This window comes from Helicoverpa zea, chromosome 10, assembly GCF_022581195.2.
Source record: "Helicoverpa zea isolate HzStark_Cry1AcR chromosome 10, ilHelZeax1.1, whole genome shotgun sequence".
NCBI lineage: Eukaryota > Metazoa > Arthropoda > Insecta > Lepidoptera > Noctuidae > Helicoverpa > Helicoverpa zea.
This window is the reverse complement of record NC_061461.1, coordinates 6,093,402-6,112,708: the sequence shown is the minus strand read 5'-3', so window position 1 is coordinate 6,112,708 and position 19,307 is coordinate 6,093,402. Positions and strand designations below refer to the sequence as shown.

General features: G+C 36.1%; 1 protein-coding gene across 1 annotated transcript in view; it reads right to left on the bottom strand.

Annotated features, from left to right (window-relative positions):
• Positions 1–5,280: 5,280 nt before the first annotated feature.
• The window catches only part of LOC124633908, a 54,091-nt gene continuing 40,064 nt past the window's right edge, over positions 5,281–19,307 (bottom strand). The window contains exons 2-3 of the mRNA XM_047169278.1: positions 6,324–6,484; positions 5,281–5,862 (exon numbers count right to left, since the gene is read on the bottom strand). Of these exons, the coding sequence (XP_047025234.1) occupies positions 5,803–5,862; positions 6,324–6,484 (221 nt within the window). The 3' untranslated portion in view covers positions 5,281–5,802. The remainder of the gene's footprint in view (positions 5,863–6,323; positions 6,485–19,307) is intronic.

The window sequence follows — 19,307 nt, the reverse complement described above, 5'->3', positions numbered from 1 at the left end:
TACAGTTTAAATTCATGGCATAGAGGCAGATCAGAAATGCATTTTAAAACAGGCAACAGATTTTTGCCAGATTTATACGCTTATTTTTGAGTGTGTAAGCATTATTAGGGTGGTATTATACTTGAGATATATTTTAGCCCGACTGTGCTTTTTAACTTCCTGTTCATATTATATTATGGCCTGAAATAGCGTTTAAAGTGCTACGTCATGCAAGGGTACGATTACAGTTTCAGGGTTCAAAGTTTTATCATTGAGTTGGTCGATGCTTATAGCGGGATCTACCTTTGTGGGTATATCTCCAATTTAGGTACTTAAGTCGTTACACTTCTTCCTTCTTTTTATGTACTTCCCTATGTCCTTCCTTATGAACTCCTCTTATAAATTCCCATATAGAGTACACCTAAGAGCTTCCTTGTGTACTCTCAATACTTATACCTATGCTCTATACTCTTCTATAAGACTTCCCCTAGGAACTATCTTATGTGTTCTCTCATGTACAGATACCGGCACGGATATTGGGCTCTCGGCGGAAGAGTGGGGATCGCTTTGCGCACCCGTACGCATAAGGCAATAAGGCAGTAAATCGCTTCTGCGCAGGTGAAGGTCATGGCTCGATATCCGTGCCGATAACTGTACTTACTTACTCCCCTTCTAGTACTACTTTAGTTACTACCTTATGTAAAACTAAACATTATGTACTCCCCGCATAAACCCACTTATATACTACCCGAATGTACTCCTTCATCAACCTACTTGAATTATGAATGTGAATTTTCAACCATATCGGATGGATGTGCCCTTTTTACTTTTGGTAATACGACGACGTAACGACGAATGAAAATAGGAGAGGTTCACTATTCGGATAGGTATAGCTACTTTTTCTTATTGACTGAAACTGATACGGATATAAGTTTATAAATAAATACCTTTGCATGGAGGCTACTTAATTTAAGAAATAGTTTATAGCGGCCACCTTTTGTTTTGGTTTACTATGACTACGACCGCATAGTATTTCGTATTGATGAGGTTTTATGAATTTCATAAGTACATTTTTTTTACGACGCTAAAAATGACTAAAAACCGTCGTGTTCCGTCGTAGGGCTTTTATGTACCAGGGCTGGGGTAACTCTTTCGAACAATCCCGCAGCCCCGGCTGCCGTTTGTTGTACTTTACATATGTATTACAGCGATTTTTTATTGGATGTCAGGGAAATAAAACAATTATTATATTATCTGGCTGAGGCATTTATTAACATTTATTTTTGTTTTTCAATTTTTTTCTTAATACAACATACATAGTAATTAACAATACATAATAAATAGTCCAAAAGTATATTACGCCTACAAAATAGCGTAGTCGTTATAAGATTATCGCCATATGAGTTGCTGACAATGGCATGTTCTGCGAAATGTCTAGGCAACTCCATGACACGGTTGAAAAGTGAGAATATTCTCAGAGAGAATGACAGTGGAAAGATCATCAAGATTATTAAGCATAACCTCTCTGGAATGTGGAAGTCGATTAACGAGTTGTTGTTCGTTACGCGCTCATGTATAAGCGTGGCGAATATTCTCTCAGAGGCTATTCCATTTTTCATACTAGCTATGCGATGACAACGACCTGTGTGGCCTACCTGAGTGAGCACGAGCGATTCTGCCTTTCGGAGTCAGTTAACATGACAGAGTCCGACAGTACGTCACTGTCCACGGTATATTGTGAGTCAACAAAGTTTCAACGGTACAGTTTGTGCGGTATCAGAGATAGTAAATTGTTTGTCTTTTGGCAAACACAACACTATGAGAAAATATACATATGTTAATCTCTATCTAGTGGTAATCAATCAAATATGTATCTACAAAAATAGTTGCATTTTTAAATTATAATTCCCTCAAGAAGAACGGCTAATGAAATAATGATTTGATTCGTCCTGTGAAATGACGAAGATTAGGTAACGCAGCAAAATTTCTATGAAAATGTTTTATGTGTATTTTTTAATTGACCAAATAAAGAGTTTTAGTGTAATAATTACCCACTACAAGTGTGACATCTAAAAATATGGTTTTCCAACAGTAAATATCGTCGAAGTACTTTTCCCCATTTGACTTGTAAAGATATTTTAGGTAAGGTATACCTTAGGTACGTTATGAGAAATAGATATTTCAATAATATCTAATTTGAACTGAGTTCGGAAGATTTAATGAGCATCATTCTTTCCTTTCCAAAAGAGGCGTAGAAGTACGGTTTTCAGTCGCAACAAACTGCGAATCGTATAAAAGTGTCTAGAAACGATGTGTAAATGTTAGATATAAGTAGGCATTTATTATATTTATTTGACAAGTTGTGCTCATAGATCGTGCTTACATATATTGGAACAATCATTAGATATAAATACAATAAACAGGTATAGTGAGGGGTGCGTCGAAGTAATGGCGAAGACACATGAGCGGTCTCAGTGGCGACGAGAAGCGTCCGACTCGCGACTCGCGGCAGTGCGCCGTGTCCGCGTAGCCGCGTAGCCCCGTAGCCGCGTAGCCGCGTAGTCCTGCGTCTCGGTACGAGTCACCATACTGAGACTGGACTGAACAACGATTAGCATCTTCATTATTCTACATACACATACAGGTATATATCCATAAAATTGACCAAAATTGCAAAATGTTTCTCAAGTAATAAGGACACAGGAACAAAAATAAGAGCCATTTCGAAACAATACGAGGTTGAATACTTGCAAGGTAACTTTTTCTAATAGACATACAATAAATAAGGTATCCATAGATGTGCAAAGCCTAAACAGTATCTAATCATGATGCGCCTGTATTTAATACAGACTAAAACTGTGACGCAGGTATCATAGGTACATAATAACTAATACATATATTAAATTAATGTTAATCACATTGATAGGTACATAGTCTATTCCCGAGATCTTGATTTGCATCTTAACCTATAATGGTCTTACTACAAAAACTTTAAACCCTGTTTTACAGTTATCTAATAAAATTTTGGCTGCAAAATGAACCATATGTCAACGTCATAATTTGACATTTTTTTAGACAAGGCATAAACTGACGTTTAAAAGTTTTTGTGGTAAGACGGTAGGTATTTAAAATATCACAATAAATTGCTGTGCACATACGAAACAGGCAAATTTTAGTGCATTTAGATTAATTTTAAATATAATTATTTTCCGTTCTAATAAAACATGTTGAAGTGAAATAAAAAAATATGAATTCACAAAAGTAAATACAATCATAATTATAAATGCCGAGTAGTCTTGGGGTATAGTAAAACTATTCCATGTTTTAACTCTACTTCGATAGCAATAATAAATAAATCATAATATTTGGCGGATAACTTATGATATGCTACTTCAATAGAACTGTAATTGTCGCTCCGAATTCATTGACATAACCATTTGACCTCACTGTATCGCTGTAACTGTCCCATCGATCATAATAATTGGTTATGCATTTTTCCAGATGGATTAAAATGAATCGAATTTAAAATATGAAGCCATTCTGTATTACGGTAATTGAATTTTGAATAAAATTTTACTGGATAATATTTGATCATTAATTGACTGGTTAATACTGAATTTTCGATAAGTCTTATATGAGATTAACATCAAAGCAGGTAGCCAGGTATCGATATATTTGTTGATCAAATTTAATACTCCAACAGAATTTGTGTAAATGTCGTGTTAAATGTAAATACCGCTGAGTCTGTTGGCTCAAGAACTCACGTTCTAACAGACTATAGCGGTGTTTACTCAAGTTTTTGTTTATTACGAACTATTAGTTAAAAGGAAACTTCTACGTAAATAAGTATATCCTGCTTCGATGTGCCTCCTAAGTCTCAAATATGACTTATCTTCTGTTCGTTCACATCCACTTTAACATAAGTAATTTAATATCATATACATTTTATAATTTGTCTAATCTACATTTTGCTTATGAATAGAATGCAATAATGATTAATTAATCTTAATTTAATACTTGCGACAAAACTGATTATTCTATTCACTAGCTACACACAGAATATGGGGTGCTAGACATAATTTTATCAAATGTTAATTGGTGCAATATTGACTACTTACTACCAAACGACGTAGACGGAATCTCTATGTGCTACCTTATACACATAATAAATATTCCTAAAGAGTATATAATGTTGACATTTTTATAATAAATTATCTCTACTTTATCTGTTTATAATTTTAAAATCTAAAAATAATACAATAATGGGTCACGTACGCAATATAGCGTCACCTTCATTATTGAATTATATTTCCTTAATAGCTAGCTAAATGTAGTGGATGTGAACATTGAGCGATCTTTTTCGTTTGACATAGATAAGTAATAAACATAATTGCTTGTTCCATAAAATCACCTTCATTGAAACCGCTTATTAGGTACCATGAGTATCTGGTATATTTTTTATTAATTTTCATGCTACACAAGTTTTCCTTTCAATGTGCCAGCATAATGTTCGATTGAATTTGTTATATTCATTGAGTATTTTTTTAAACGATTCGGTGCGATAATAATGTATATCAATGAATTCGTGCCATTTGTTACAGGCATTTGGCCTCATTTGGTTTGTCGTTGCAGAACAACGCTTGTTTAACAGAACTAATAATTTACTGGAATAAATGTAACAAGTTATATCTAGGTATTATATAAAATTAACAACACAACATAGTAAATAATAGGAACTGATCAGTGACTAGAATATTTTCATCAAGTGTAATCCCAGACTTGATCGGCATAGGGCAGTAACAATTATATTTTTCAGTCGAAATACTAACTTTATTCTAGCCATATTGAACATATCAGTAACTCATACATACATTGACAACTAAACATACGATTACTCAAATTAAGGAACAAATAGTATTTATCATAATGGATTATTTTATAACAGTACACAATATAGCTGCCTCTAGTCGAGATTAATTTATGTTAAAATACATAATGCTCTCACATTTATCTTAATAATTGTCTTTTGAAAATAATGTACTTAAGTAAATAGTTATCGACAAATCAGGGAAAGTAATAGACAATAGTGCCGCCGACGGCTGAGCACCGCGTGGTACGAGGCGAGCTCGTCGGAGCAGTCGTCGATTGCATATAGGCCGACTAATTAAATAAATATCAAATAATTCATTAGGTATCTATCTATATACAACATATTTTAAATTTTCTCTTATATACTTTACAACCCTCATTATAATAAGGAATGTCATAACTTAATGTAGAGTAAATACATAAAGTGAATAAATATTTTAACAAATCGACAAACATTTACGTCTTGCCAAATGAAGAACTATTCTAAAATATTTATGTATATGTTCTACTGTCTAACAATGTTGACTACCAGTCTCACATTTTAGTTTAATAAGTGCTAGAAGGTATGAAATACTTGGAAAATAAATCAGCTGCGGAGAAGTTAAATTGGGACGAAACCAGATCGTATCACTGCTTTCCTTCCTCCAGTGGGTAGCGCGCACCAGCACGCATCGCGTTCGGCTGTCTCGATTGTCGCAGTCGGAAACCTTACACTACACTTTAAGTGGTCATGTTTTGGCATAGGCTGCACCACTACTTGATATGTTTCATTACGTCCAACGCATGTACGAGTTTTGACTGGTTGCGCCCGAATACTATTCCTGGGAGTTCGCAGCTTTCACTGATCGTATATAAGCACGGGGGCCAATCGATCGTATATTTTACATGAGGTCCGTGTAGCACTGGCGGAGTATTAGAGCACTAGGGGGTCAGGGTCCGGGAGGGGTGCCGTCCTTAGCGGCCGCGCGCCCACCGCAGCAGCGCGTCGGCCAGGACATCCAGGTGGGCCTTTGTCTGCAAACAAAAGGGGTGTTAGTCTCCCACTACTACAATCTAATGACTCTTTAAATACAGTAAATAATGAAAATGTTTCACACTCGTCGCTTCAGCGTTGGGTGCTATTAGTTAACCAAACGACGTGTCCATTCATTCACCCAGACACTAATTTATCTTGATCGGGACACTAACGGCGGCCTCTCCAATTAATTATTTATCCTTATATGGGAATTACTTCCGACTCCAGGGTTGCTTCCTATGGCTTATACACACAGATATACCTCTATACTCGCTTGGGTTTATTTAAGTGCGAATACTTTGTGCTAATACTGAAAACTGGCCATTTAGATATGGTGTTTTGCATGGCGTTATTTTTAAGTTTATCCAAAAAAGTACACTGGAAAATAGATTGTATTTTTAAGGCGCCGTTGATAGTGGAGAAACTGTATTATTACTATTATAAGTATGTATAGAATCACCGTTTTATAGAACATGCAGGCCTGTCGGTCTTCATCCTCGCCGCTGGGGCAGTCGATGAAGCCGTCACACAGCACATGATCGTCAATGCAGCGGTAGCGCCCTTGCCGGTCGGGCGTGGGGCACGCGAACCGCTCCATGCCGTCCGCGGCAGGTGGACATTCTGAAAACAAAGCGTCTTTTGTACTTGCCGGATCGAGTGAAACAACACAAGATTGGAAATTCCTTTCAAATAGAGGGCAACACACGGATTGGATGATTTCACTATCTGATTTGTTCTCTATGAACTACACTTAATTGCAGAGCAGTCGTTTCACACCAATATCCAACCCAGGATAATCAAGCTCTGCATACATATTCAAATTTTAAACGTAATTTTCCACGAACGGTATGACAAATTACTTATCTATTGTGTAACATAAACATTCTTCATTAATAATTAAACATGCTACAAAGCTATTACCCATCGGGTTTCGTTTCATTTGGGTTTCGTGAGGCCATAGACAAAAATTGTACCTGTCTATAACGGTTTGAATGTTAATAGTCATTACTTGAGCTGAGGGTAGTGAACTTTGACCTCCGTTGTAAACCAAGTCACTTTTGACTTTGAGTTCTTTGTTCTTTTATGAATTGTGCTCCGAAGTCCGTCTCTTGGAAAGGTTTAATGAGCTGTACTAACAGAGTACACAGGATACTATGTTATGAGGGTGAAATATTTAATGTTTATGTTTATTTATCACTCGGATAAAGGGCCGAGGAGCTGTTATGATAGAACTTGAGCTTAATTTCTTGATTTACAATATTATTGCATTAAAAGGTTTTTTTAATGTTTAATCATAAGTACTCTATGCATAAATAGATTTACCAGTCTATTATTTGGTTAAATATTAAATGTGCATTTCCTTTATGTGGGGGCAAATTCTTGAAATCTTATCAGACTACAAGATTTTCTATTACAAAACTCAATTTTAACTTAAAGTACTTCATCTTCTTTTCTTTTTGTTTTCAACCAGAAATAACAACATTCTATTTTCAAAGATTCTAAGGTTTTATCTCACTTTGTAACGAGGGAGGAAAAACATCGCGAGTAAACCCCCACGTATGTAATAAATTCTTATAAGTCTGATAGTCTTAAGGAGCGCGATAGGTTACATACTTACATAGCAACGCTGTGCTTGCAAGGGATTAAAGAGAACATTTTATCTCCCACAGTAAAATTCTACTAAGTACTTACTTACGTACACAGAAAACATCAAATAAAATTCTGATATTATTTGACCGACAAAGTTAAATTAAGTTTCCTTGATATTTACCTATCTAACTTTTTATTGGCGTAGGACAAAATATTACATCATGATATTTAGATGACCTTTTTATGACGCACTTTGTAGACCTATAACGTGTACTCAAAGATATATTACATGATAAAGTATAAGTAAGTACATGAAAAGTCGACGAACGCGTTAGTGGTACGATACATCAAAAATATAATATTCTCATCCATTCGGTTGCATTAAGTGAGTGAGGCTTTGGTGTTTCCCGGAGAGGTTGTAAGTTTCGGTCAGTTAAGCGTACGATATTCGGAAAGTCGGCGAGTAAACTGGTTGCTTACACAGACTGTGACGGCAGGCCACTCTATCGCGAGCGTCTATTTTTAGCAACGCCGGGGTGTGTGCGGCCCGTGGCTCGATTGCGCGCGCCCTCTATACACCTCTACCCTTAGCCTCTATCTATTCACTTTGTGGGAGGCAGTGACGACGTCTTGTGCATTCGTAAGCAGTATCGGGACTGTTCGCCGAATTAAACTTTACGGTTATCAAAACCTTGGTTGGGACTATTTTTATGTAAATTTATTGTTATTAAACTAAGATAAAACAATCGAATAAAGTGCTTTTTGTTCCTTGTTTTATAATAATTTTTTAATCAATTGTAATCTTGATTAAGTATTGCTAACTTTCAGGTAGTGTTATATGAAATACAAGGATATAATTAATCTTATTTTAAAAGAATGTAGCTAGTTCACAAAGTTAGTGTAATTTATTTCGTAAGCTGATTATTTATCACTTCTTAGATTCAGCCATAGTATATCTAATTATATACTTATATTTAGCACCAAGAACCAGGATAACCTAATTTATATTTGCGGTGTCGTTTCTATAACTTGCGTAGGGCGACAAGAAACTGATACATTAATGTTTTTCTCTTGTATTAAAAGAAAATAAAGAACTAATTATATGATTAGCGGAGTTTTTCTTCGAAAAGATAACAAAGCGTGGACTAAAGAAAAAATATACATGTTTGTTTTCAATTAGAAATAATAGAAATATATGAAAGAAAATGTATTATTATTTTATGTTTGTACTCAAATTATTTTTAATCGACCTTTATAATATCAAAGTATTTATTTTATGAGAAACTTGTCGAAAAGAAAAATAAAAAAGCAGACTTAAAAAACCTAGCGGCAAAGCGACTATCATATAACAAAAAAATATAAACCACATGACATGTGGATAAATTATTATTTAAAACATGTTACGTATGTATATTACCTAAACATGGAAGATTCCTATATGTGTATCTGAACTAGAACACAACACTAGATTACCTGGCTATAAAGAAGGACTAATATTAGACTTTGTTTATTGTTTATTTTGTTTTTTATACAAGGTTTGACTAATCTATATATATAAAAATGAATTGCTGTTCGTTAGTCTCGCTAAAACTCGAGAACGGCTGGGCCGATTGAGCTGATTTTAGTTTTAAAATGTTTGTCGTAGTCCAGGGTAGGTCCAAACGGTGAGCAAATAAGGAAAAAAAATTGCGAGTAAGATTCCCGGGACGGGAGTGATTAGACAAAAACCAACTTACGGAATGCCGCAGAACCACAAAAGTAAAGTACTAGGACAGCATAATTCACCTTAGTAAAGTATACCAATAACGAAATTTCGATGCAACTGCTCACCATGTACCAGGGCAGCATAACTTATATGAGTATACCAATACCAAGTGTAGGTAGACGCTACTGCTCACCATGTACCAGAGCGGCAAAAAATACACCGGGCGCGGGTTATACCGCGGGGAACGGCTAGTATTATATATTTTTATGTACTGTGGTTTATAAAATTGATTTTGTTAATATTTTATTTTTATACAACTTTGGATAAATATTATTTATTTTAAATGACTTGTTAATTAAGAAACTAGATGTTAAGATATGGTAATACTGTAGTAGTAAATACAACTTGTCCACGATACAGATAGTTTACACATTATGTACTGTAGAATCCTTTTGATTCATCATCCTCCGAGCCTTTTACCCAATCATGTTGGGGTCGGCTTCCAGTCTAACCGGATTCAGCTGAGTACCAGTGCTTTACAAGAAGCGACTGCCTATCTGACCTCCTCAACCCAGTTACCCGGGCAACCCGATACCCCTTGGTTAGACTGGTGTCAGACTTACTGGCTACTGACTACCCGTAACGACTGCCAAGGATGTTCAATGACAGCCGGGACCTACAGTTTAACGTGCCATCCGAAACAGAGTCAATGGTGTCTAAGATATACTTAGAAAGTACATACAAACTTAGAAAAGTTGCATTGGTACTTGCCTGACCTGGGATCGAACCCGCGCCCTCATACTTGAGAGGTTGGTCCTTTACCCACTAGGCCACCACCACATCCCACTATAGAATCCTTTTGATTATTTGTTAATTTTAAATTATAGCTCTTCTCGCCTGAAACACAGGATATCCTAGTTCAGGCACGTAAGACTCGGATATAAGTTTATATTTAAGACTCTACGTAATTCATGCTGTAATGAAATTTAAATAAAAATATTATATTATATTATTATAATTTAACTCAGGGGAAGGCGTATATTCCGTACGTAGGTACTACTGGTACTTTGTTAAGGTACTCTGCGCTTTATGTTCGAACTTTGTCCTTTAAAAGTACCTAACTACTAGTTGCTTCATATACCTAGATCGCAATTGTCAACGTCTGTATATTTTTTTCAACATAAACAATGTTCTGAGTGAGAAAATTCTTAGAACATAAAACATTTGTTCCAAAGCTAGTTGGCTAATTTGTTGTTCACCCAAACAAAATACATATATCTTGCTAGAAATATACGCATTTGAATAATGAAAATTGTAAGATATGTAAGTGTAGAGAAGATAGTAGTTACATATTTTATGAAAAAGGATAAGAAGGTATACTAAAATAATAATGATGTAGGCAAGTTTTCAAGAAGCCAAAGAACATAAAATTTTCTACGAAATTGAAGAAGTAGATAGCAAAAAGTTAAACTCGACGAGCATCCAAAGACGTGCTGTACGAAACATTATTTACAAAAATAATATTTTCATTGCATCCCTCCTTTAAAGGCGAGGAAAAGTCCCTTAGCGTCATTTCATCAAATAGTAGACCGTAGTTCTATAAAAAGGGTACTGTACGCGACTGTAAAAGTAAAGTTACGTGCTCGCGTAAAGCTGGCATCAAGTATTCACGGCGATGGCAGATACAAGTCACCTCCGGGATATAAATACGCCTTTTAAGACCTCGCGCTTTTGAAATATCTGTCATTTGTAACGCACTTTAACGTTTAGCTATTTGAAGATTCACACCTTAGTCGGCTAGAGATTTGATGCCTTATATTTATTGGTTGAGCTTTTTACGTTTTATTTTTTATTTAATAGTTATACTAACATTACAATTGAATAAAAGGATATTTACGTGTTGACTTGATGAAATACTTTTTTATAAATGTAGATGGTTTGATCTCAGAGGTGTCTTATTGACAAAATTCGACTAAAGACAGTTCAATATTTCAATGAGGACTTTCTATAGTGTCTGCTTATTCTTCTACAAACTCATATAGGTCAAACAGACAATAAAAATAGAGAGTACGTTACGGAGCTTTCAGAAGCAGGAATAAAATATTTTTACGGCAGTAAACGCTAATCAAGTGATATTCACACAGCCACAAGGACCCTTAATGCGCTGCTACATTCTAGAATGTACTCTGAATAACTCACGTGATATGTTAGTCTAACGTGATAACGTTTATATTACGGAAATCCCCATGAGAATTCTTTTCCGAGTAATCTTTTGAGCAATACAGAAGTAGTTAAATTACTTGTTCCACTTATTTGCCTCAAATATTTATGATACAGAAATAGAAACCATATTTTCCATCGCACATATTTTCACAGAAAATTAAAGCTAATTTTAAGTGTAGTTTCAAAAATATACGACGAAAGTTATTTAGTTTCATTCCGGGAAAATCTACCATAATGCGTGTGTAGCACGCATCGGTTTCTTTATTAAACTTAATCGTCCATAAAAAGAAACTACTACGAGTTTGTAGGTTACTTACTATTAACATTTCCGCAAATTAAAAACAAAGTAAATTCTGTGGTTTGGCCAACTTCTCTTATCGAGATTGTCGTAAAAGGAAAACAGTTTCCATCTGTCCGCTGATTGTACGAAATTGTCAACATCTCTATGTAGCGTTACTTGTCTTTGATAAAATGTTCTTTTGAGTAGGAAGTACTTATTACTGTTAGATGTGCTTTAGAAATCCCACGCGCTTATTCAGTCGGTGACCCCAAACTTGTGGACTACCTGTTTACTAATGTACCTGCCTACATAATTTTATTATCAAACATTCATAACTAACAGAGAAATTAAATAGATGTTATTGAATGGAGGAGGTATCTTCTAATACGTTAACGTTATGGAAAATAAACAAGTGAAACAGCAACTCCATAATACATTGCGGCGAATAAATAAAAAACTAACAGGGCTGTACATAATAATATGTATATTATTGTGGAATAAAAAAAATGATAAAATTATTAACAAATAATAGAAAAAATAATACACTTATGAGTTAGTTATGAAGTGACGTAAGCAAAGAGTACTTATTATTTATTTATTTATTTATTTATTGCTTAGAAGGTACATTTTACATTATAAAAAATATAAAATGTCCAACAAAACTGTATACACAGTTTATCTGTTGGATCAGATTTCTAAACTATTGACTTACTATTATATTACTTGTTAGTCCACATCTCGTTAATCCATATAATTTACGCCTTTTCCAGAGACTAGACGACATATTTTATTAGCTTACAAATACTTATTGGAAAAGTTGTTTTTGTACAGAAACCCACCATATTTTATTAGAAGCCCGGACACATAGTGTATAAATGTCTCATATACATAAACTGCTTACTTATAAAAACGGACAGCGATTACTTAAAGCGGCACCAAGTTGGTACATACGTCAGAGGCGTGGGTGTTATCTTGTATTACTCATGATAGTGATCGCGGAATCGAGTACGCAGCAGACTTTTCGGCGTCGAATACGTCATCGGTCGTTACCACACTATCGAATGACTTTCATTCGAAAAGTGTTAGTACATAAATGTCCAACTGCCTTTAGTTATGACAATAACATTGTTTGCGACGGTTTAGTCCACGATAGTTCAGAAATGGTAAACATCCTCAATACCAAAGTAGAAACGAAATAAGAATTATATATTTTTTTCTTTAACTGAGCTTACAGTCGAAGTATTTTATGTATTCCTTGCAAGTTAGCGCTCGGCCATCACGTGCTATAACTTGGATTTAAAGCTTCGTTCTTGGACTTCGGTTGGATTTAACTCAAACTTCACAGAAGTGATCGGATTCGTTTTATTTATTTCGAGTTTAGTATACTAAAATCAAAGTACTTCATGTAATAAAGAAAACTTTTAGTGAGAAGGTACAACGACCACTCGGACTTGCTTGCCCTATTCGTAGCAGTTATAGTTAAATGTAGGACTTTTATTAGTAGTAAGGAATAATAAGCTGACCAGCTAGCTAATAAATAAATACCCGCCAACAATGTCAAAGGAAAATAATTGTTTTCTTTCCCAAAGAAAACATCAGTGGTTTTATTTCAATCAAGTGAGAGTAGCGATGTACGTCTAGCTATGCTATTGTGGCCATCGATGGGCTGCTAAGACCCTTTCAGCTGATAAATATTAACAAGACGTCGCAGTACGTGCCTCAATTGTTAACGAGGCATGTAGCCAATCCTCCACTTTATCATTCTCCGCACACGAGGGTTAAGTCAGCAGCCACGGCATAAAGGTACATCTTTCTATTACACATATTAAAGTACATGTAAAGCTACCCGGATTTACATGTAACTGGTGAGACGGTGAGCATTACGCATTAGCATGCAAGCTCTGTATAAGCCGCGGTATTTTAAGTACGTGTATGCTTCCTTTTATGAACTCATTCAAGAATTTCTCCAGGAATTTAGATGCATACACTGATAAAAAAAATAGTGTGTCCAATAAGGTTCTGTTTTTAAATAAAATATTTTTTTTTTTTTTTTTTTTTTTTTTTTTTTTATTTTATTTTTTTTTTTTGTGGTTAAATCTGCAATCAGTCATCATTAACTATAATCAGATGAGGTGTCTAGATGTTGTTATGTGGAGTGCTGTCTCCAGTGAGACATCTACTCTCCTATGCAGTATTGCTACAATCTAGACTGTAGCTTCAGTATGTCATGTCTCTTTAGGCGATTGGTATAACTCTGAGATATTAGTGTGGCTGCCAATTCATTGGGGTGGTATGTCAATCGATTTTGGTATTTCTCAGCTGCGTTTCTTATTTCTTCCTTGACTGTATTCATTTGTAGGTGTTCGTGAATTTCATTGTTTCTGATAAACCAATGGGCATTTGTAATTGTTCTTAGGATGATGTTTTGAAATCTTTGTATTATGGAGATGTTCGAATCACTTGCTGTACCCCATAGCTGTATGCCATATAGCCAGATGGGCTTGAGGACAGATTTATATATCAGCAGCTTATTATCAGTAGACAATTTACTGTTCCTTCCAAGTAGCCAGTATAGCAATCGATATCGGATGTTTATTTCTTCTCTTTTAGTTTTCAAATGTCTTTCCCACGTTAGACGACGGTCTAGGTGCATGCCAAGATACTTCACACTGTCACTGTGTGGTAGGGTGGTGTTGCCAAGCTGCACAGGCGGGCAATCTCCTTTCCTTAAAGCAAAAGTTACTTGCACAGATTTGGAAGGACTGGCTTTGATTTTCCATTTCTGGAGCCATTTATTAATTTCATACAGCCCCTGCTGAAGGACCTCAGACGCCACACTAGGATCCCTATCACAGGCGAGAATGGCAGTGTCGTCAGCGTACGTTGCCGTGGTTAAGCCAGGTATTGTTGGCAGATCTGCTGTATACAGAATGTATAAAATTGGACCCAGTATGGATCCCTGAGGCACTCCAGCTCTCATCTCCCCAAAAGCCGAAGTGGATCCAGCCTCTTTCACTTGGAACATTCTTTCGGAGAGATAAGATTCCATTAGTAGGTGGTAGCTGTGTGGAATACAGATTCTAATTTTGTATAGGAGGCCAGGGTGCCAAACTTTGTCAAATGCCTGTTGAATGTCCAAAAATGCTGATGAGCAGTATTCTTTTCGTTCTAGAGCATTTCTTATTGTTTCATAGACCCTGTGAATTTGTTCTATTGTTGAATGCTGTTGGCGAAAACCAAATTGATGGTCAGGTATTATTTTGTTTTCTCTAAGAATCGGTTCGATTCTACGCAGGAGAACTTTTTCAAACAGTTTGGATAAAATTGGTAGCAGGCTGATCGGTCGATATGACGTTACTTCATGTGCAGGTTTTCCTATTTTATGGATCATCATTATCTGCGAAATCTTCCATAGTTTAGGATAGTACTGGACTCTCAGTATTGCGTTAATTAGGACTGTTATGAATACAAGAGCCTTTTTAGGTAATTCCTTTAAGACCTCTTTGGTAATCAGGTCGAAGCCAGGAGCTTTTTTATCTTTCAGTCCATTTATGGTCCTTGCAACTTCTCGTACGGACACTGGCTTTGGGGGTAACGACATCTGATAAGGCTGGTTGAGGCATGCCCGTACATTTTCTTCCGATTCAGGATCGCTGGTCTCATTAGGAGTAAACACATTCGACAGGTGAAGAGCAAAAAGGTTGGCCTTTTCCTGAGCAGTTCTTGTCCAGGTAGTGGTTTGGGTGTGATTTATCCTAAGTGGTGTTTTGGCGACCTGTGGGCGATTGTATGATTTTGTGAATTTCCACAGTGAGTAATTTGTAGCAGCAGTCGCCGACAATGATTCCAACTTGGATTGCAGTGTATCGTCATGCCAACTGTGAATTAAATGTTTTAGCTCCACAATTGCTTTATTTAGTGCTGTTTTGTCCGTTCCTAATCTGCTTAATAAATAAAAGAATATAAGATGTTTTATGTTTGTGTTAGAATAATTATTGTAATTTTGTAAAATAATTTATTTTAAAAATTAAAAATAAACTTATATACACAACTTAAAACTAATACATTGCATCAAAAAATTGCTCCTCATCACTGTCACTGGGTAATGTACCCAGAAGGCTGGCAGCATTGCCACGTTGGATGGCAATGCTCAACCTCTGTGCGAAATAAAAGCCAGCCCTTGGATCACGAGAAGTGTCAACAAGGCGCTTAGAAATTTCCTTCGCAAGCGCGTGAGCACTCGGACCCCACGGCCCGAGAGTTTCAACCCCAAACGGCTCAAACATGTAATTCCCGATAAGGCTACTATATTTGCGCCGTTTGAGGTCCTCTGCTTGTGAAGCGGCGGAGCCAACACAACACGCAGTTCTAGGAAGATGGGATGGCGCAAGAGTGTCGACGCAGGTCGCGTCCCACACTAAAGTCCTACCCATCTTCCACGGAAATAGCGGCATACCGTCTGGTCTCTTGCCATCGTCGCGTGCCAAACCATTTGGTTCAAGTACGGCTGGCACGCCGACGGCAACAAGAGCCCGACGGATCACGTCATTGATATTCGCATGTCGTGGTATGCGGCCCGCACTCCGACTGCACGACAGGCCGTGGTGACCGAGGCTGTTGACAGCTTCCCCGCAGTGGCAGCGGTGAGGAGTGCAGCACGAAGCACCCAGACGCAGGCAGACAGCGAACTATTTTGTAAAATAGTTCTTGAAAACTGCAATTGGCGTAGCGGCGACTGCTACGTAAGCGCTACGCGGCGTAGGCGGGAGAACCGAATTGCGTAGCAGTATTGCTACGTGGGCAGCTCATGGTTGAAGCTCTCCAGTCACAAGCAACTTCATAGTCACTTTAAGTAGAATACTCGGACTCATTTATTGCTATGATAAATTATCTACCCACATCAAGTTTATTGTTGTCAATACCTAGAAACCTGAAATAATATTACAGTTATAGATTAAAGAAAACCCGATCTTCTACTAGACAAAAAGTTTTCAAGTAACAAAGTATATCGATCAGTGACAAATAAAATACTTGTTGTTAACTTTACAGTTTTAGTTTCAGGTTGAGAAAAAGTTTCCGATTTACGAGATATTATATTTAGTTTCTATCCATCGTTGGAATTTTAATCGTTTTGAAGATGCGGTCACGTGAAAGTTGTATCCTTTTTCGTATTACGTAGAAAATCTTGTGATAAAAATAGGCAGATGGTGTTTATTTATTTACTAGATAGACTTTATTTTTTGTTGTTATTTATAGAGATTCACGCCTGGTCGTAAGTCGGGTGTCCTTGTGGCCGCAATCTTGATGTAGGTACGAAGGAACGAGATCATGGCCGTGACATCTCCTAACGCAAACATTGATCATAGCTTGTTTGCGTCAGGGGTCTAATTTTTACTAAGTATTTGAATAATTTGTTCAGTATGATCTACACAAATGTTCACTGCATTTCCAACGTAACAGCTACTCATTAGATGTGATTTATCATCGACATGTCAGCACCGTTATTTGTACAATGTATAAGAGATTTTGTAAGTATGCTTTGTTTATATGTTCTTCCAACAATTTCTAAAATGGACTATTTCAATTTGTTTGTAAAATAACCCTAATGCGACAAAGTAGATGTAACCCCAACCTCCACACACTTTGACAATACTATAAATAACAGCAAAGTTAATTAACATTTGTGTTAAGTGGAAGTAGTCCTTGAATCCGTTTTTAAGCGAATTTAATTTAATACCCTCGGAACAGCCTAATTTTAATTCGTTTAATAATATTTGCTTAGCCAATTGATTCGACCTTAACATTTAAGTAGACCTTTATCTCAACGGAAACTCAATATTTGTTTACTAAACGTTCTATCGTTTTCCTTTAATTTGTATCACATTTTATTGAACCTACATAACAATGAACGATAAAAAATAATACAGCTCAAATGTCTCTTGCTTTTGTTAAAGATTGTGTAGCTTTATGATATTTTTATAAGTTCGAATGAAAATATTATTTTATTTTGCTATTACGTTTTATTATCGTTGTAGTTGTTGAGTTATGATCAAGACTTACTACTACTCGAATGGGTGGGCGTCGAGCGGAGGTTGCAAACCCATTAATCATACTACGATACTTTATTGCTTCAATGGGGCGCCGATATAGGACCGTTCAATGTAGCTGAATGGGGCGAGCGGGCCGCTCACGTCGCGCCTATCCAGATACACTATTCAGTTTTTGCTTCGCATTTAGCAGGCCGAAACTTCAAAGGCTATTGAATGACGTCACTATACGTTTGAACTCTCTCTTGAATTATATTCAAAATCGCTAATGCTATGTGTGCTTAGTATGCCTTTATTATGTCTTGTTTGGGTTTCAGTGTTTCTTTTCATTTTACCTACCTATTCTTATATAAACAACGATATGTTCAAATGTTACGTGAACTTTAATTAGCTTCATCGCATTTTATAGGTTAGATATACGGTCATACACGACTACGGGGGCGATGTAAAGTAGAACAGAACACATCCCATGTGTTTAGTTAACGTAGTCTTAGTTAACTGTACCAGGAGCGTGGGCTTGCTACCCGCAGCACTTGGCACATTTCGAGACCCTCAGTATAAAGCATGAAACGGTAATGATATGAATTCAAGTTATTTCACTTTTAACGACTTATTTTTCCATTAAGTTCCAACTCATTTTCTAGGAAGCGTAGGTTTATTCAGAATTCAGCTACAGGCTGTATAAATAAGAATCTTTTATACAAATTGTGAACGATATTTAAAGGAAATTGGTTTTGTCACCATCTTTAGAATTAGGCGGGACGTAACTGAAAGTAAATCCGTGTCATGATTGAAATACCAAATGATTTTGGAAGTTGTATTGATTACATTATTTCTTTGACTTCAACAATGCTGCGTGTATACTTGAATTGCGTGTGATTACGCCAAATATAGGCGCAGTAAATATGGTGTCCGAAACGACATCGATCGGCGAGCTTGGTACTAAATTATGTAGCTTCCTTACCTAACCACTTGGGGATATTTATAACAGCATCGATGAGCGGGTTGAAGGGTCATGTTAAAAATATAAAGGTCACGCTTATTTTAATACTGCGCGTTAAACATCTGCTATAAACTGTTACCCTCTTATTATAAAAACTGCCGCAAGTAGTGGTTTAAACCAGACTGAAGACGTCTTGGTTTGTTACGGTACTTACGATAGTCTTTACATCCTTATTACAAAACGTAGACTAAGAGAAGACTGTTTGGTACTTCGATTTGTCTGTGGTTCAAATAATATCCACAGATTATAAGCAACAAATATTTAAATCATTCGTTCAATCGTTCTGAATTCTATGCGCCGTTCCTTTTTACATTACTTTATTAAGTGCATTTTGATGAAAAATAAATAACTATGATAATAAAACAAATATATATGCGGTTGAAAATATTACGTTTTATTATTTATAGGTAATTTTATATTTCTAGTATCTTTTAACGATATACACGATCCAATTATTCTCTTTTAAACAACTATCGAGTTTGCGCGTATAACGGAACGTCAGTTTGTTATGTTTTGTTTTTATGTTAGGAATAACTTGGATTACTTTCATCCCGATTGAAATGATTAAATAAGACGTTGTGCATCTTATTAGAACC